Here is a 20,573-nt window from a genome sequence, read left to right on the forward strand (position 1 = left end):
CTTGCCCATCTTTGGCTAACCAATTCAGTGCCTCAGGTGAGACCAGTATAGGGGTGTTGGTCTTCCATCTCCAATCTAGTATAGTGGACCTGGATAGGCCACATAGTAAGTGAGTCAATTTGTTGTTTGAGGAATGACATGAGCCCATTAAATATAACAGTTCCCAGTGAGCAAACAATTAAAAGGCTAATGAATGGGCCAAGTAGGGGGAGCAGGAAAAGGAGGAGACCATTCCAGGCAGGACCATCAGCGAGTTGTTTTCTACGTCGTTGGAGAGATTCTTGGAGTTGATGTATTTTGTAAAAGCAGCAGCATTCCTGTAAAGCAAGACAGAGACACCCCCACCCCGGTTCTGCCAGGAGGAGATTTAAACCTCATCTATTTTGAAGAACCACCTCAGCCAGGGAATCTAGTTGGTCTGAGATAAGACCCTCAGTGACTTGGCATAGATGGAGAGAATAACCCAAGCCAGTGGAGCCAGCAGCTGTATCTGTGGTGATACTCAGGGTGGCCAGAATGGGAACAAATTGTATAGCACGTTTGGATCTTCCTGTGATTTGCCAATCAGATGGTGTGAGTCAGCCCTCGGTGATAGCTTTAACTATAGCTAATGTATATGGAGCAGAAGCTCCATATTGGGTGACTGCTGCCTTAATTTCTTTTACCATTTTAAAGTCAAACCCTCTGTGACAGCGCCAAACCTGTCCTTGGGGATCTGTACTTTCTGTAACAGGGAATGTCTCAAAGTTTGTCGTATGTGATTCCTGAATTAGTTTTGTTTCTTTGTCTTTATTGGTTTTCAGTTTCTCTAATTGTGATACACAAGGTATCTACATGGATAATATTAAACCCACAATGTAGAAAGTGCTATATGTTATGTAGACTCTTCTGCTATATCTCTGCATTAGTAATAACACACATATGCAGTGGAATAAGTTTGATGATAAACATATAACCACCGCAAGCAGAGACCATATAGAAATATGATAAACAGCAGCACATTGTCCAAAAAACTGACTCAGTTTTTACTGATTTTACCCACCAGTAGTATGTGAACTGAAGTGCAAAAACAGCAATGCCTTCATTATCAAAGGATCCAGCTACTGACCGAGATATATAACCTGGTACAATTGCAATAAAACAAGCAGCTAAAAGTCCTGCTCCTTGGTTCCAAAGTATTAGATCCCGGTGTTCTTTTTCTAATCAAATTAGTTCTTTTAATTGTTTTATTTTATTAATTATATTTATTTTGGGTAAATAAAAGGCAGTGCTGAGGCGGTAGTGTTATAGGGTAACAGCCGTTTTTTGAAGGGTGACCATTGGAGATTATTATATTTGTCAGCCTCGGTCTCTAGGATTTTCTCCTCTGAACTAGTTGATGACTTGTTTTTCTTTGGCTCTTATAGAGCCTTAACGTTGTTTTTCTTTTTTAGTTTTTTTGGATTTTTGTGTTTTATCTCGCCTTCAGGGCTTTTAACTTCTTCCTCACTATCTAGGGAAATAAGATCCTCTCCCTGTTCTTTTTCAATTTTAGAATCCTTGGTTAGATCGACCATAGTGGCAAGGGCTTCTTTTAAGCCCTGAACAAATAGTTCGTCCTGACTAAGCTCTTGTCCCATTATTACCCTTATTACTTATGAGTAAGCGACTTTTGTTACTTACCGGGACGTTTCTCTGCTGTCCTCCTCTGTGGCCTTTCTCAGGATGATTCTCTGCCATACTTTCTCAGGACGATTCTTTGTCATCCCCTCCTGAACGATTTTCTGCCATCCTTTCTCTGGACGATTCTCTGCCATCCCCTCCTGGACAATTCTCTGCTGTCCTTTCTCAGGATGATTCTCTGCCGTCCTTTCTTGGGAGGATTCTCTGCCGTCCCCTTCTGTTTTTTGCCACGGCATTTCTTTTTATTTCAGTGCTCAGGACAATTCTCTTCTGTCCTCTTCTCAGGTGATCTTCACTGGATCCTTTGTGGTCAGGGTCCCTGTTCGGGCGCCACATGTCCCGACTCCGGGGGACAGTAGAACAGGTTTCCTGAGGGAAGGAATGAGAGGCGGGATGAACGACACAGTGTTATAACATGGAGATGATGCAGTGTTACAACTCTTCAGGGTCATCCGTTTATTGTGGGCAGCACAGAGATGACACAGTGTTATAACTCTTCAGGGTTGTCTGGAGACAACACAGTGTCACAGCTCTTCAGGGTCTTCAGGATCATCTGGAGACGACGTGGTGTTACAACTCTTCAGAGTCTTCAGGGTCTTCTGGAGACGACGCAGTGTTACAACTCTTCAGGGTCTTCAGGGTCTTTTATCGATTGTGGGCCAGGGATCATGGTTATATACATGCTGGTGAGCAATGATTGGTTGAATGAAGGATTGTAAAAGGTGGGTTATGATTGGTTGCTTTTGTGGACAATCAAGAGGTGCCGGATATGCAAGCCTGAGGGATTCTAAGCTCACTGATTTGCTATGGGAAGTGGCCAATCAGAGCATGGCTTTGAAGGTGTGGTTTTTGAAGGAGAGCCAATCATGGCCTTTGGCATTGTGTAATTGTTTGCTCTCTGAGAAACCAGGGATATTCACTGGTGCACAGCCTCCCACAGTTCTTAAATATATAAAAAGATATTTGAGGCCTCTTTTTTTAAGAGATTTTTGCTATCACCTTCAAGAGGTATTGACATGCCCCAATCCCTTCTCCATTCTCCTCTTGTGATTTTGGACATACACAAAACACACCCCATGTGAGTTTTTAACCTGCCAAATCCAAGACTCAAACCATGGTTGACTACGTGGGAGTCCCACATCGTAACCATTACAACACCTTGTGATCCCAAATATTCTTGGCTTTTAATCCCACCTAATAGATGTGATTCTTCATCTCCAGTTCCTATACTCAGTTTCTGTTACTCTACCAACAGTCTTAAAATACATGTGCAAATGATGCTGGACATAGCTGAAAATCACTTTGAGCCCTTTTCCTCTAATATGAATAGAACAGTTCTCCAAGTTATACCAAAGACTGAAAGCCTCCAAATTTTATTTTAAGTTAGTGAAACATGGAAGTCACTGCTAAAAAAATAAAAAATCTGTACAGTTTGGTTCATTGTTCTTTGGATTGAGATGCATGTGCTGTGAATCAGGCAGTGCTCCTCACCAAAAAGAAGTATTCAAACAGTAAAAAAAACTAATGGGGGAACCAGCAGTTAGCATAATGGCTATGTCGTTGTACTCCCACGTAGTCAACCGCAGTTCACGTCCTGGACCCAGTGGCTTAAAACTCATGCCGGGCGCGTGTGCATGCGTGCCCAAAATCCTGAGAGGAGAATGGAGGAGAAGGGATTGCAACTTGACCATCCCCCCTGGGGGGGTGATTTCTTCCTTTCTGTCTCTATGTCTCTCTGTCTGGCTGGCGAGCGCACACACCCTATAGTGAAAATCTCTCCAAAAACAAAAAAAAAAAACTAATGGAAAGTGTTTTGCTTTTGTAAAGGATATCCATTCTTAGAAAAAGGCTATATGAAAGTAATAATGCTTATTTTAACTAACCCGTAAGGGTTGCGCATGCATATAGTTACTGGGGTCAAACTGGGTAATAGCTGGCACAGCTAGAGGATCTTCAGGGCTCAGTTTCTCACAGTACAAGTGAAAGAGTTACATGTCAAGTAGCTGTTCTGGTTCAAGAAAACTGAAAACTATGACCTGCATTATCCTAATTCATGAAGCCAATGCAATACTTTGAGGCTAAAATTATTCATTGTCTAAACTTTAAATTTACATTTTTTTAAACTTCAAAATCTGCATTTGTACAAAATAGACTACAGTTGGGGTTACTTTGTAAGTCATCAAAGATGGTAAGGAGGCCAAAACAGTCCACCTCCAAATTAAATTTTAGCCATACTTTCCAAGTAATTGATTCCTGTTTGAAATTCCTAGTCAACAGCTCAGATTGATGAATCCAAAATATACAGGGCTTAAAATGAGAAAGATTATGCAAATCCAAGAAATCAAATCCATTTCCATTTGCATCTTAGAGCCTCTCAATCATGACTGCACAAAAAGGAAAATTACTGGCTCCAATCTGTGAAGTATTTAGGCAGCTCTGCCCCAGAACAAACCTGGCTATCTTCTTGAACTGGATCACAGCTGATAAAGAGGTGAGATAAAGACAACAGCGGCATGGCCTAGGTGGCAGACTTATACGCCATTCTTCTCTGGTCAACTGAAAGTCAATTCATCATCAGTGATATTCAAAATCAGACCTCTCTGCTAGCATGTCAAGGGCAACAGAAACAATATACATTATTTTGATAGTTGGCCAATTAACTATAGGTATTTGGGGAAATGTATTCATTGTGCTAATCAACTGCATTGGCTTGTTCAAGAGGAAAGATATCACCTTGATTGACATCATCCTGATCATCTTGGCCATCTCCAGAATCTGTGTGTTGTGTGTAGTAACTTTTGATGGTTTCATCCTAGTGTTCTCTCCAGAAAAATATGAGAGTGATACGCTAGTGAATATGGTGGATGTTGTCTGGACATTTTCCAGTAATACAAGTGTCTGGTTTACTTCCTGCCTCAGCATCTTCTATTTACTCAAGATAGCAAATTTATCTCACCCATTTTTCCTCTGGCTAAAGTTAAAGATAAACAGAGTTATTCTTGGGATTCTTCTGGTTTCCGTTTTCATCTCCTTAATTATTAGTGTCTCAATGAATGATGATATGTGGTATCACCTCTTCAAGGCCAGTCATGAAAACATTACTTCCTCAAGTAATTTTTCCAAAATGAGTAAAACCCCAAATACTATGAAACAGATTAGTATGAACCTGGGGGCTTCTGTCCCTTTTATTCTTTGCCTTATCTCATTATTCCTGTTACTTTTCTCCTTATTTAGACACACCAAGCAAATGAAACTTCATGCCACAGGGTCAAGAGACCCGAGCACTGAAGCTCACATGAGGGCCATAAAGGCAGTGGCCATCTTTCTGCTCCTCTTCGTCGTGTACTATGTGGTCCTTTTTATACTAACCTTAAACTTTCTATTTTCCCAGAAAAACTTAGTGATTATGATTGGTGGCATAATAGCTGTCATTTTCCCATCAAGTCATTCATTTGTCCTGATAATGGGGAACGACAAGCTGAGGAAAGCTTTTCTGAGGGTGTTAAGGTTTCTGAAGGGTTTTCACAAAGGAAGGAAGCCCTCTGATCTAGAGACCCCAAGAGAGTATTTTGCATAGAAGGAGAAGAAAAATTAACCAAAGACCCATGTTCCTTCTCCTACATGTTTGCATTTATTTTTCCTTATCTATCATTAATAGCTATCATTATTCTAAGAACTTTTTATGATCCTTCACATTTCTGTCTTGCTTAGTTTTGAATTTAATATTATCATCATATTACATGATTATTTCTTTATCTTTGCAGAAAAAAATGGATCTAAATCTTGCATTAATATTTTATGTCATTGATTAAATGTGAAGCAGTTTCATTTCTTTCCACCATGTACCAGCAAAAGCCTTGACCTCACTGAGTAGAATTTCAGATAGAGGTTGTGGAGAAAAGATCATAGTACCCATCAATCCTTCCTATAAAATCAATCATGTAAAACTGTCTTCTTTGAACCAAGGTCAGTCCTTAATTAATTGCCCTGTCCCTTCTATTTCTGGAAAGGTTCGTATTGATCAGAAGAAGGAAAACAACAGTCTTCAGTGTGATTCTGCCTATGATGATGTAAGATGTAGGAAAAAAGTGTGACCCCAAAAATGAAGGTTTGATCAGGGAAGGAGTTTGGGTACAGTTAGGAATGCCTATAATAGAACCATCTTGAGCAAGATGGTTGGAATACTTTCAGGATTTTTTTTTTTTTGAGGATTTTGCCATAGAGCTTGTAAACATACAAGAGAGAAATAGACAGAGACAGAGAGAGGGAAAGTGAGAAATCAATCCCTGGGGGAATGGCCATGCCACAATCCCTTCTCCACTGTCTTTTCAGGTTTGGGAACATACACATACATGTGCCCAGTGTGCTTTTCAAGCCACTGGATCTGGGACTCATACCATCCTTAGACATGTGAAATCAAAAGTCTTGACCACTATTACCACTTGATACTCCCTCTTAAGGTTGTATAATCAGAAACCCTAGCTATAAAAGCTTTAGAAGTGCATCTTCAATGATTTCTTGGAAGTTCCCTATACCCTTCTAACTCAAGAAATCTTGACAAGTTTTGTTGCTTAGTGTCATTGTCTTTTCTATTTTTTTCCTAGTAATATTTATAGATAACAGGTTTATTTACATTATTCATTCATGCTTTCCTATTATGCATTATATACATATAAAGTATAGGAGAAATACTACATATGTTTTTTATGCTATTAAGCTATTTAAGTACAAGGAACAGAATCCTAGTTCATTAAAATTTGTATTGCCTATCTTCAGAGGTATTGTGGACTAAGCCATGTTTTCTGTGCAAATAATTAATCTGATTGGATAGTAGAATTAGTCCTATTTCCTGGAATAATGTTTGATTAAAAAATAAAAAAAACTTTGGGAACCAGCAGTTAGCGTAATGGCTATGTCGCTGGACTCCCACGTAGTCGACCGCGGTTCGTGTCCCGGACCCGGTGGCTTAAAACTCACGCCGGGCGCGTGTGCGTGCGTGCCCAAGATCCCGAGAGGAGAATGGAGGAGAAGGGATTGCGGCGTGACCATCCCCCCTGGGGGGTGATTTCTCGCTTTCTGTCTCTATGTCTCTCTCTGTCTGTCTGGCGAGCGCACGCGCCCTACAGTGAAAATCTCTCCAAAAAAATAAAAAATAAAAAAATTAAAAAAATTAAAAAAAATAAAATAAAATAAAAAAAACTTTTACATGATTGCCCCATCTAACAAAAGTGAGTATAATGTGCCTTGTAAGATCATAAATCTCATAAAAATAAGTTGATTGGAATTAGAATAAAGCATGAGTTTCTTACATTTTAAATGAACATGCTTTTTTCCCAAATACAATATTTCAGGAAGTGAATTGTTCTAAGGTTCTTTCTCATGTTAAATAAAAGTAAATATAGCAAATCATTTTTATTTAGAGAAGTTTTTGCTATAAGGCATGTGCACTCACCAGAGAGACAGAGACAGAAAACTAGAAATAGCCCCCACTCCACCCCAGGAAGAATAGCCACACCGCAATACCTTCTCCTCCAGTTTTGTCTCAGGACTTTGGGCATGCACACATACAAGCCCAGAGTGAGTCTTAAGTTGCCGGGTCCAGGACTCGAACCAAGGTCAACTACGTGGGAGTCAAGCAACATAATCATTATGCCATCTGCTGGTCGCTAAAACAGAAAATCTTTACTTAACATCTTTCATTTTAAATAAACTGGACAGAGAGAAAATTCATTGTAAATTTTGCTATGTGCCTGCCTAATAATGTTATGTCATTTATAATCAGCCCTGCATCATAACTGTCACTGAGTAACCATTTAAATGAGGATAAAAATATCCTATGAATATTAACTCTCTATAATCTAGAGATTATATAGAGCAAGAAGTTCATTACAAATTCATAAAATAAAATCTCTAAGTTTTCATGAAAATAGCTTCAGCCAAACAATTCACTTGTCATTCACTATAAGGTAACAATTATAATTTTGCCAGGATATAAATAACTAAGCAAGCTATTTGGAGTAATTAGTGGGTTTGGTCTTCAGGAATACAGAAATGATCTTTTTTGGGAGAGCTGAGAACTTCTGGAATGATATCAAAATAATGACAGATGAAAACATTGTATGATTTGAAGAATTTATCATATTACAACCAGCCATTTGAAAATGAGTTCATCTGCCATGGTATTTAAAATCAGAGTGTTCTTTCTAGTAACACGTTGAATACCAAAGCTATTTTCATGATCATAGTAAATATAGAATTCTTAATAAGAATGTTGGGGAATGGATACATTAGACTGGTCAACTGGATTGACTGGATTAAGAAGAAAAAGATCTCTTCAATTGACTACATCCTCAACAATGTAGCTAACTCCAGAATTTGTTTGATTGATGCAATGGTATTAAATGGCATTATTGTAATACTCTATCCAAATATTTATGAACATAATAAGCTAAGGATAGTCATTTTTACCCTCTAGACACTTACCAACCATTTAAGTACTTGGTTTGCACTTGCCTCAATGTCTTCTATTCCCTAAAGATAGCCAGTTTTTCCCACCCACTCTTTCTCTGGTGAAGTGGAGAATTGACGGTTCACTGGATACTTCTGGGGTGTTTTGCTATTTCCTTGGTGGTCAATTTTATACTAGTAAAGGTTCTGTTTTGTGATTATGAATTTCTTCACATTTCAAAACATAAAGAAAATGGCACATATATGTCCCATGAGAGTACATTTCAATACTTCAAACCATTGATTCTTTTTCACCTTTCTCTACTGCTCCCATTTAATGTGTCAAATGATCTCACTTTTCCTTTTGATAATGTCCCTGTGGAGACATACTAAGCAAATGAAACTCTATGCTACAAGCTTTAAAGATCCCAGCACAGAGACACATGTGAAAGATGAGACTGTGATTTCATTTACTCTTCCTCCCTCTTATGTACGATTTGATTTCTCTTTTGGTAACTTACAGTTATCTTATAAGAGAAAACATGTTACGTATAATTTTTGGAGAGATTGTAGCAATTCTCTATCCCTTAGGCCATTCACTTATTTTAATTATTGGAAATAACAAATTGAGGCAGACATTTGTCAAGATGCTCACATGTAGAAAAATAACCTGCATGATCTAAAAATCTTAGTTTACAAATTCATTTTATCAATTTTTCTTTTTAATGGAAATAAGGTATATTTAAAGTCCTAACTACCTAACATAGTAATAAACACATAATAGAGGTTCTGTAACTACTTTTGAATGTGTAACTTAATATGTAAAATTATAAGTAATATTAAAGTCCACAAATAATTTATCTACAAACACAAAAAATACCTTATTTTCTAAGAACAAATGCCATTTTCTTGTAGGTGTAGTCTCATTTTTCCTGTTATTTCACTTACTTGAAATGCTTGTCTCTTTTTCTTTCTTTCTCTTCCTTCCTTCCTTTCTTTCTTTCTTTCCTTCTTTCTTTTTTTCTTTCTTTCTTTCTCCTTTCTTTCTCTTTCTTCTTTCTTCTTTCTCTCTCTCTCTCTCTTTCTTTCTTTCTTTCTTTCTTTTTTTCTTCTTTCTTTCTTTCATCTTTCTTCCTTTCTTATTTTTAGATTTTTGCCATAATGCAAGTGCACTCACTGGGGAAAGAGAGAGACAGAGAGGGAAAACAAGAAATCACTTACCAGAAGTAATGGACACACCACAACCCAATTTCCCAGGATTTTGGGCATGAATGTACATGCACCCAGCATGGTTTGCATGCTGCCTTTTGTGAGTGAACCACACAGTCAGCCATGTGAGATCTAGAACTTTAACCACCACACCATTTGCTAGCCAGAGATATATATCTTTAAGTGTTATCAGGATCCATTAGCAAACTAATGAATACATCCTATTGTCTCTTTCTAGAAAATTTTGCCAGAGGGCATAAGAGACAGAGAGAAAGATCAGGAAAAAGCATCCCCCAGTGGAGCATGGTCACACTGCAATCCCTTCTCCCTCATTCCTCTGTCCCATCAAGATTTTGAGCACTCATGTTCATGTGCTCAGCATGTTTTTCAGGATTCAAAGTCACGTGGGACTTGGGTCCCTTACTGACCTGGCTGTAGGACCAGCTCTCCTACTTGTCTCTTTACCACAGAGATAGTCTCCTCTCGACACTTCCTTTCATCCAGTAACATCAGAGCTCATGCTTCTCTTTTTGTCTTCTCCATGCAAATGTTAGGCATGTATTGCCCAGTTAAGGTTTTCTTTTGACCCTCGGTAAGCAGCACCAGAGCTATGCTTCCTAGCTTCTTAGCTTTTTCTTTCATATATTTTTACCGTAGGCCCTCACCTGTGCTCTATTCACTTTCTGGTGAATCGCTCCTATTTGATATGTCAATGAGAAAATCAGATCTCCCCGGGCCTGTCTGGTTCCATTTCCTGTGTGGTGCTTTAAGTGGTCTAGATAATAATTTCTGATTGTCCTTATTTTGGCACTTATCATTTGTTTTCCTTGAAATTAGATTTTCTTTCAGATCATTTGGTTTGCATGAAACACCTGAATGAGAATAGTATTCATTCAACATCTCCCCCAAGGGATGTAAGTGCTCATCACAAACTAGATAAAAAGATGGGATAACTAGTACCAGACTGCTTCACTTGGGTTTCTTTCTTTAACAGGACCTGAAAGGAGTTTATCTCAGGGATTAACAAGAGAAATTGGCTGGGAATAAATTAGTATATATCAAGGAATCACTATATAATGACTATCTACCATATACTGTAGCTAAAAATTTTATTAATTTTGAAAAAACAATGTATGTCCATGACATGTACAGAGTAGATACCAAAAAATAAAAAGAAAGAAAATCTAAGTCATTAATAAAATGTGGTTCTATTGCAAATATCAAATCTCTCCTCACCAAAATATATAGAAACTTGGTCTGGCATGCCTCAGGTGATGTATGTTCTGATCTTGCTGTACGTTTTTATCTTTATCCCCACCATTTTCTATGTTTAATTCTGGTTTATTTCAATCTACTCATTTCCTTTAATTATAAGTAAAATATTAACTACCTGAAAATTAATAATTGTTTGGTTCCTTTTATATGAAATTTGCTCTGTAAAATACTAATCTTAATAGCCCTCAGTATATACAACATCAACTATATTTCCAATATACTAACTATTTATGTTGCTATTTGTTGTACCAGACAGGAAAACTGATGTTCTTTGATGATATAAATGTATGCATTCTACAAAGTACTTATATATTCTATGCTAGAATATGCTCTATATTTTTCTGCAGGTTTAGATGACATAAATGTTTTATAGGATTAGCTTTTTTTTGGTTTGAAATTTTGAAACAAATTTTATTTAAGATCTGAAATATAATTCCTAAAATATTAACTTCTCCAGAAAACCGTAGCTACACAACAATGCATTGCCTCTGTCATGTTAGAACATGCATTAGACTCAAATACAAAACCATGTAACAAACCACCATCCTTCAACAATTTGAACAAAGATAGAATGCCTAAGGAACAACATAGATGGACTTGCAGAGGATGGGCTGTTTTACTTCAAGCATCATAAAAAAAAAAGAAAGAAAGAAAAAGAAAGAAAGAAAGAAAGAAAGAAAGAAAGAAAGAAAGAAAGAAAGAAAGAAAGAAAGAAAAAGAAAGAAAGAAAAAAGGAGCACAAATGCATGGGTTTTCGGGTATATACATTAAGTTGAACCTTTGGCACTAGGAAATCAGGGTGTTTTGTCACGTAGTATTAACACATATTAGAAAATCGTGTAGTATCAAAGGGATAGAACCACCAAGCATTCAAGCAATGTTGTCAACTAGGCAATAAAATGTTCTACTGAATATTTCTTCTTTGTCTAATTACTGCATACACTGGTAGCAACTTTGAAATGAGAAAAGGAGCTTGGACTCCTAAGAAGAAATTCAATAAATGGCAACTGTGAGAAAAGAGTTGTTTCTCTGTTTATTAACAATTTTAAGGAACATCAATTACACAAGAAAAAGACTAAGAACGAAAGGTGTTTACAGATACCAGACATTAAGAGTGAGTGGTCAGTAGACCCTCACAGGGCTTTGCGGTGGTACTCAGCAAAAGCCACTTTGTAATCACTGGCAGTAAACAGAGATGCCGTATTCTTTGCCAGATATTTCAGAAAATCATGCAAATAGCCCAACAAAAATGTAAGGCTCTTCTCATCAAGGGACAGATGGGCCAACCTTGCTCTGATTCTTACAAATAATCTCAGTAGGTATGGTGCTCCATAAACCTGGGACATCAGTGCATCAGGGTGAGCCAAGAGGATTTCGGCATACTGGGCCTCTCGAATTTGTAGAGCAGCTGAGTGCCTAACATGACATTGAAGTATTCTTTTATTCCTGCCACAACCTCGTTAACTGCATATTCCTTGTCGTTGATGTTTCCCTGTGACTTCCTGCAGTTTGCGTACTCTTCCAGGATCGCATCTACGTTTTTCTTTGCAGGGAGTTGAAACAGCTGCTTCTGCCTGGTCACTAAGTCCCAGTCCTCAACTAGCCATGGTTTCAATTCTTCAGGAATCTTCACTTCGACCTCCATTCTATTCTTGAATGTCTCTTCACTTTCAACAGTGGGGTCTGCTCTGGCCCTTGTCTTCCAAAGGGGCTAAGGTGCTTTGCTGGTACTGCCACCATCTCCGTTTCCAGGAGTCTTCTGCTTGTTCTTTCTTGTCTTCCTCACAGAACTCTGAAGAGTGGTTTTCTGCAGAGCTACACCCCACCCCCCCATCTTCCTGGCAGAGCTGGCTCCACACTCTTCCGCTGGGGAACAGCCGTCTTCTTTCTGGAAGAGGCACTTCTCATCTTACTTCTCTGCATGTTGCTCCTAGTTGGTTTTTTAAAGTTGTCTTCTGCAGATTGTTATCCACGAGTCTGAGAACCCTACTTTCTGGAACTCATTCAACCCTGTTTTTATTCCACCAACAATCTCCTTTCTTTCTCTTTCAAGAATTCCTATTGATTTCTCAGATGGAATTTTATCGCTCTTCTGGGATGGCCTGGAAAGATGAAGTGGGAGACACAACCCAAGATCCTGTAATCAAGGATGGTTCTATGACCTCTCCTGATCCTTACTGTATAGCAAACTTAGCTTTTCTGATGGTGACCTGAAATGAGAACCCAGTTCTTTCCCAACAGCTGACGTGTGATCACTGTCGTTCCTCCAACTGCCATAGTAGTCAGGATTAGCATTTTATTCCATCAGTCTAAAGTTTTTTCTTTCATGTTTCTTTTTCTGTATCTCCAATGTTTCACCTATCTCCAATGACCATAGTGATTGGGGTTCAAAGAGTAGGCTTATAACAAAATTATATTTTGAAGTAGTCTTTCCTTAACTATTGTATTTACCTAACTTCCATATCACACAATACTGATGTACATACACTCTATACTTACTTGCAAATATTAACAAAATAAAATTGGTCTAAGAAAGAGTTGAGTAACTATATTACTGCAATGACTCTGAGCACTTTATTTACCAGGATCCAGTAGGAGAATAAATTGCTCATATCAGAGACTATTTCCAAGATGAGAGGAAAGTAGTTACCCCAGAACACAGTAATATAATAATGCAGTTTATTTAAAAAATCAGGACTGCATCTCAGGAGTGAAATTTATCCTTTAAGGAAGAGTGAAAAAATATATGAGTTCCCAGATGGTGTAATACTAAAGAATTATTCCCAAGAAACATTATGTAGTAAAGTATTCCCCAGAACTCTAAATTAGAGAAACTATTTTTTAAAAATAGTTAGTCCACAGAGATATTGGGGAGTTTAATCTTCAGTCTTCTGGTAGAAGGGCTAAGGCTCTCAGATAGATGTAATTTGGTTTGGTGGAGGTTGGAGAATGAAATGACATACAAGATTTTACACTCTCCTTTCTCATGTATACCACTGTTCTTGAGAACATTTTTTGATGGCTTTATTAAGCCATGATTGATGTACAAAGAACTGCACATAATAGCATGTATAATTTGGTGAGTTTGGTCATATTCATACATCCATGATATCAACAGCATCATCAAGGAAATAGACATATCCAAACCTCCCAAAGTTTCCTTGACAACATTTTTAATGACAAAGTTTTAAGGCCAATCTTATGTCTTTGTGGTTAAGGGAGCTGGATCCTTATCGCTAACTACATTTCGAGTTCTGGCAAGAGTGACTTGAAAACACACCAAGCACATAACTGCCAAAAATCATGATAAAATTGAGAAATAGGAGGAAAGAAATTGTGGTGGGACCACAGTTCCACTGAAGAGTGTTTTCTCCCTACCCCTCTCTGTCTCTCTGATGAGTACATATACATTTTTTTAAAAAAGAAAATAAGATAATTTTAAGTGTAGTCAGTTGTCCTTTTACTCCTTAACCTTATTATTCATAGTGTCATAACGTAAGTGACCATCAGCTGACACTTGACCATTAAGACGGTACATTGATGAAGAGAATTTGTAACATAGAACTGTTTATGTGAACAACGAAGATAATAAACTAAAACTTGGGGGGAACTATATATAGTGTTGACCTTTTTAATTCCCTGATAACATACAACTCTCAATCCAAACTCAAACTTTAAATTCTTTACTAAAAATCAATACTATTATTTGATACAATGAAGATTTTCCAGCAAATGTTAATTTTGCCAAATTTCTAATAGCTAGAAAATCCTTGACATTTAGGTTTGCTAGAAAATACAGGATCCAATTAAATTTAAACTTTAGTACTTCCTTAAAGTTCTGTCTTGTGGAGTTTGGAACACTATAACATTGCTCATTTTATTTTAAAGGTTTTGTTTTTGTTTTTGTTTTGTTTTTGTTTTTGTTTTTTGTTTTGTTTTTTTTTTTTTTTTTTTTTTTGTTATATTTAACACTGGCTCCTTTTTTTTTTTTGCTATATGTCACAAGCAAGAAATCACCTCTCCCCCTTCCAAGGGGGGGATGGCCATGCCACAGTCCCTTCTCCTCCATTCTCCTCTCGGGATCTTTGGCATGCACGCACATGTGCCCTGTTTGAGTTTAAGCCTTCAGATCTGGGACTTGAACCACGGTCGACTACATGGGGGTCCAGCGATGTAGCCATTACACCATCTGCTGGTCTACTCTGTCAAACTTCTTGAGGTTACTAGTATGCAACACAGACTAATGAATCCAAATTTGTAAAATTAGTCTCAGAAAGACACTGTAGAACTACAAAGAGAATTGGCTCAATTTGCATCTTAGCACAGTAGCTCAGACTAAATGAACAAATGTGGAAAAGTATAGCCTACTGAGAAGGTACATGGACATACAGTGGCCAGAGCAAGGATTACCAAACACATCATTTGTCAAGGCTAATTAGGATTTAATGAAGATAGTTTTAATCTTTATCACATCAGTCTTCATCACAAGACAGACTATAATAGAAGAAGTAAGGAAAACACAGCAAAATGTAAGAATCAGGTGTAGCTATCCAACTGCATCAGGTTGACTCAAAACTAATTGCATAATTCTCTATTTGAACATGCCAGACAAGGTGGAGAATATTTTAATGCTCATAGTAGCTGGAGAGTTTTCCATGGGGGTCTTAGGGAATGTATTCATTGGGTTGATAAACTGCAAGGACTGGGTCAAGAGCAGGAAGATTGCCTTCATCAATTCAATCCTCACAAGTCTTGCTGTCTCCAGAATTTGTCTATTGTGTATCATACTATTGGATTGTTTTATACTGGTGCTGTATCCAAATGTCTATAGTTCAGGTAAACAGATGAGACTCATTGACTTCTGGATGCTCACCAACCATTTCAGTGTCTGGTTGGCTTCCTGCCTCAGCATTTTCTATTTCTTCCAACCTCTTTTCCTCTGGATGAAGTGGAGAATTGACAGAGCAATTCTCAGGATTCTACCACGGTGCTTGGCACTCTCTGTGTTTGTTACCCTCCAAGTCACTGAGAATTTGAATGATGATTTCAGGCACTGTGTCAAGTCAAAGGGGAAATCAAACTTAACTTGGAAGTGCAGAGTAAATAAACTGTGATATGTTTCCACCTTTGATATGTTTCATGCTGCTGCCTTTGTCCATGTCCTTGATCTCATTTGTCCTCTTGATTGTCTCCCTGTGGAGACACACCAGGCAGATGCAGCTCAATGCCACAAGGTGCAGAGACGTCAGCACAGAAGGCCATATGAAAGCTATGAAAGTGGTAATGTTTCTCCTCCTCTATGTCATGTACTGTTTGGCCTTTCTCATAGCCACCTTTATCTACTTCATGCCAGAGACTGAGATAGCTGTGATTGTCAGTGGGTCCATACTCTAATCTACCCATCGAGCCATTCATTTATCCTCATACTCGGGAACAATAAATTAAGACAAGCATCTCTAAGGTTGCTTTGGAAAGTATATTCTAATAAGAGTATGCTAACCAAATAAATTGGTCTGAAGAGGAACTACCATTTTCTACAACAAATGAAATTGTTTCTTAATTATCTTTAGGTCTTGCATCAATGTTGGTTTCATGTAGTTAGTTGCTCTTGAAACTTAATAAGTATATCTATCATTGTATTTTGGGGAGTCCCATTTAGTGCTGATTTGACAACTCTCTATCTGTCTCTTCATCTCTCTTCTCTTCAGAGTTGTTGTTTTTAAGAACACGTCTCAAAGAAAATAGAGATTAATATATTAATTTTAATCATAAGAGGAGAGAGCATACTGGTAGATAGCTCTAAATCATGCTTGCAGATGCAAAGGTGTAGGACTAATTTAAAACAACTGTAATAGCATCTCACTGCTATTTGCATCCGTATGGAAAGCAAGTGGCTCATCTCCATGGTTCTAGCTCAACATCTCTTTTCAGATCATCCAACTTAGCTGAACATTTGGAAAAGACTCAATAAGGTGGCAATTTTTAAAAAATGTAATGGAGGGGCCAACAGGTGGCATGGTGATTAAGGGCACTGGACTCCCACATGGCTGACTGCAGTTAGAGTCCTGGGCCTGGTAGCTTGCTTTCTCATTCTCTCTCTCCCTCTCTCTCTCTCTCTCTGCCTGCCACTCTTTGGTCAAATTAAAATAAAGTTAATAAAATAATTATTTTTAAAAAGATAGTGGAAGTAAGTCTATGAATTTACCAGAAATTAATACTGACTATATTCACACTTGAGATATAAACTGTGATGTTGGCCCTATAGTCTGGTGGTGAGCCATATCCCGCATGGCTGACCATGGTTCAAATCCTGGCCTGGCTGCTTGAAAAACACACTGAGTACATGTGTATGCATGCCTAAAATCCTGATACAATGGAGGAATGGGGGAGAAGGGATTACAGAGTGACCACAACACATTGGAGAAGTGCTTTCTTCCTCTCTCCATTGCTCTCTCTGTTTTTTTCTCTCTCTCTCTGGTAAGCACACATGCCCTCTGTCAATTAAAAAAAAAAACTGTGATTAAATAAATATTGTTACAATACATTCCAACATTATTTTAGGGATCCTGCTGCAGTAGCACATAGGTAGCCCCACTGCATAGAAAGCCGGAGCTTTCTATGGGAGGCCCATGTTCAGTCCCTAGTCCAATGAGAACATATCACAGGCACCTGCATGCCCATAATCCTGGCTATTTGGATGACTGGGACAGGAGTATCACCATGCAGGGAGAACCTGTCAAGAATGCCTGTGGGAAGAGGGTGGGTGAGAGGGGAAGAGTAAGAGGAAAGGACTCAAGGAGAGAAATAGAGAGGCAAGACAATCAAGGGGCACGGAAATGGAGGATTGTCTGTTAATGATAATATGTACGATATCTTCAACTGAATGGGTGTGAAATGTATTCATGTTGGATAATTCACTTTACAAGCTATAGCAATGTACAGTAATTGAATGTATATAATAGATTAAAAAGATTTATAAAAAAGAATACCTGTCTCTGTTTCTCTTTCTTTTTCTCTCTCTTCCTCTCTCTAGAATAAAGAAAAAAATAGGATTACAGACCAGTAAATAAAAGATATGATATACTCCATAAGTGAGAGACAGTGAATTTATGTAGAAAGTTTCTATAAAATAAAGAGCCTAAATAAAACTATTGATTTCTTACTGAAGAAAATTTCTCTACAAAAGGAATGTACAACATTTGCAATACTGTGAAAAGATGAGGCCCTCAATCAGAAGCTTATATAGAACAATTGTAAAATGTCAAAACTGTCAAAGTAAATACTGATTCAATGTAAATCATCTATCAGGAAAATAGTATTTGCATTATACATAAAACGCTTATGAGCTAAGCACATCATTGTGTTTCAAAAAAATATTTTGTAATGATCAATTTGTTACTAATGAGCCTAGAATAGCCATGAACTTTGTTTATAGAAAAGAAAATGTTTGTTTGTTTGTTTATTTATTTATTTATTTTGGAGAGGGTTTTTTCGTTTTGTTTGTTTGTTTGTTTGTTTTTGTTCTGTTTTGTTTTTGCTATAGGGTGTGTGCACTTGCCAGGAAGACAGAGACAGAGAGACGGAAAGCAAGAAATTACCCCCCAGGGGGGATGGCTACACCACAATCCCTTTTCCTCCATTCTCCTCTCGGGATCTTGGACACACACACGCTCCTAGCATGAGTTTAAGACACTGAGTCCAAGACTCGAGCCATGGCCAACTACATGGGAGTCCAGCAACACAGCCTTTACACCAACTACTGGTCCCAAGAAAATGTTTATTAATGAAGAGATAGCAAAATATTTTCATCAATAAATTTGATAAAATCAAAATACTTTTATACTAGTTTTGCATATTAACTTTCTTCTCTGAATCTGATAGTGCAAAAGATGCACATTAAGTCAATAAATTTTAAGATTTATTAAGTGCTATGTAAGCTAAAGAAACAATGAGAAATTAGATGCATAGGCTAAGGTTAATATGTCTTTTAATTTTATCTTAAAAAGATGCTAGGTGGGACCAGTGGATGTTATAATGGTTAAGTTGCTGGACTCCCATGTAGTCAACCGCAGTTCAAATCCTAGACTTGGTGGCTTAAAACTCACTCCAGGCGCATGTGCATGCACGCCTAAAATCCAGAGAGGAGAATGGAAGAGAAGGGGTTGTGACATGGCTGTCCTCCTTGGGGAGTGATTTCTCGTTTACTGTCTCTCTGGAGAGTGCACACACTCTATAGCAAAAATATCTCTAAAAAAAAAAAATACAGATGGTACACACTCCACATAAGCTGTTATGTGGATTTGTTTGTATGGCAACACAAGAATCTTTAAAATAATGAGAATCTTTGAAGCCCCACATTTGATGTCTCTATATTGTGCACCCTAAAAACTTAATCAGCCACTTACATTTTAATATAGCACCTCAACATTCTATTTCTCTGTTTACAGCAGCCAGGCAAAGGATGCTGAGGTAGAAATAGGCCCAGTATTAGTGACCTCCTACTATGCATTAGTGGTACATCTAGGATGGAGATGAAGTAGCCAAGGCAGGTGAGTTCATCATCTGAGATTATATTACTTCTGAGAAGTCTTGCAAAGATGATAACTCAGGATTGAAAGGAATATTTTCTTTTACTCCCAGTAATCAGGTAAGTTTTCAGACTTTTTCTAAGAGTAGAAAAGGAGCTAAAGAGAATTGAGACAAATTCATTCATTTCTGTTTTTATTTCTTGGTTAATAAATACATAGACATTTGACCAAGGCCAAATGGATGTAGGTTCTATTCATCCACTCCAGTTGCCAGTCCCTCTTGCTTCCAACTTCTGCCCCACCACTCTTCCCAGCTCCTGCACAGCAGAAGCAAGTGTGCAGATCGAGGTTAGGAACCACCTCAGAATCTCCACTCTCTCCCTTTCATGGCAGACTATAGTTCTTCCAAATCTCCTGGCCATGTTGTTTACGGCGCGACCCATAATTTCTTTCCCAGTTGATATGCTGTGGCCCAGGTGCATCTGTTCTCTAGGAGGTATTTGGAACACCCAGTCCCAGCGACAAGAGAATAACAGAATAAATTGCCATGCTAAATCTAAGCATGTATCATAGTGTTTTTGAGGTTTTAGGAACAGCAAATAACCCAGAAAAGTCGAAATGAAGATAAACATGAAGTTGGAAATTTAAGCTAGTTCTAGGCTGTGGAAGGTGTTGAGTGGCAAATTGAAATTTATTCTAAGGAGACAAGGACATTTTTGAAGAAGGAATAGTACGATCAGTTTCTTGAAAATACAAGTGCTCCTCAACTTACAATGGAGTTATGTCTCAATAAACATATCATAAGTTAAAAATATGAGAATTTGAAAATGCATTTAAAACACCTAACCTACTGAACATCAATTTTTTTTTTGAGAGGTTTTTGCTATAGGGCACATGCACTCACCAGAAAGACAGGACAGAAAGCAAGAAATCACCCCCCAAGGGGATGGCCAAACTGCAATACCTTCTCCTCCATTCTCCTCTCAGGATCTTGGGCACGCACGCACATGCACCCAGCCTGAATTTAAGCCACTGGGTCTGGGATGCGAACTGCCGTCAACTATGGGAATCCAGCAATATAGCCATTACGCCAACTGCTGGTCTGCTATGATTGTCTTTTCTAGATCTGTGAAGAACGTCTCTTGTAATTTTATAGGGATTGTATTAAATATGTAGATTTATTTGCATAGGATTGCCATTTTGATTGTATTAATTCTCCGAATCCTGGAGCATGGGATGGCCTTCCACTTTTTTGTGTCCTTTTTGTGTTCTTTTTAAATATTTTCATAGTTTAAAAATGCCTCATTTTTCATAGCTATAATCATATTTTAACCCTCAGAAAAACAAAGAACTTCTAAGTTAGGCTCAATCACTAGCTTGACTGAATTTACTGAGCCTATTGAGTTGTAGACAAACAACTGAGAGATGCTTGTCTATAATACTTTCTTCATT

At 37.9% G+C, this 20,573-nt stretch overlaps 1 protein-coding gene and 3 pseudogenes across 1 annotated transcript; 3 read left to right on the forward strand and 1 right to left on the reverse strand.

Annotated features, from left to right (window-relative positions):
* Positions 1-4,270: 4,270 nt before the first annotated feature.
* LOC102483629 (taste receptor type 2 member 9-like) lies at positions 4,271-5,239 on the forward strand. Its single transcript, XM_006164834.1, has one exon. The coding sequence runs from the start codon at positions 4,271-4,273 to the stop codon at positions 5,237-5,239; it is 969 nt and encodes a 322-aa protein (XP_006164896.1).
* A 525-nt stretch (positions 5,240-5,764) lies between these two features.
* Positions 5,765-8,792, forward strand: LOC102484032 (taste receptor type 2 member 8-like; annotated as a pseudogene).
* A 2,884-nt stretch (positions 8,793-11,676) lies between these two features.
* LOC102498330 (mortality factor 4-like protein 2) lies at positions 11,677-12,501 on the reverse strand (annotated as a pseudogene).
* A 2,693-nt stretch (positions 12,502-15,194) lies between these two features.
* On the forward strand, positions 15,195-16,100 carry LOC102484453 (taste receptor type 2 member 7-like; annotated as a pseudogene).
* The last annotated feature ends 4,473 nt before the right edge of the window (positions 16,101-20,573 follow it).

The sequence above is a fragment of the Tupaia chinensis genome, unplaced genomic scaffold (genome assembly GCF_000334495.1).
Source record: "Tupaia chinensis unplaced genomic scaffold, TupChi_1.0 Scaffold143728_1, whole genome shotgun sequence".
In the NCBI taxonomy this organism is placed as follows: Eukaryota; Metazoa; Chordata; class Mammalia; order Scandentia; family Tupaiidae; genus Tupaia; species Tupaia belangeri.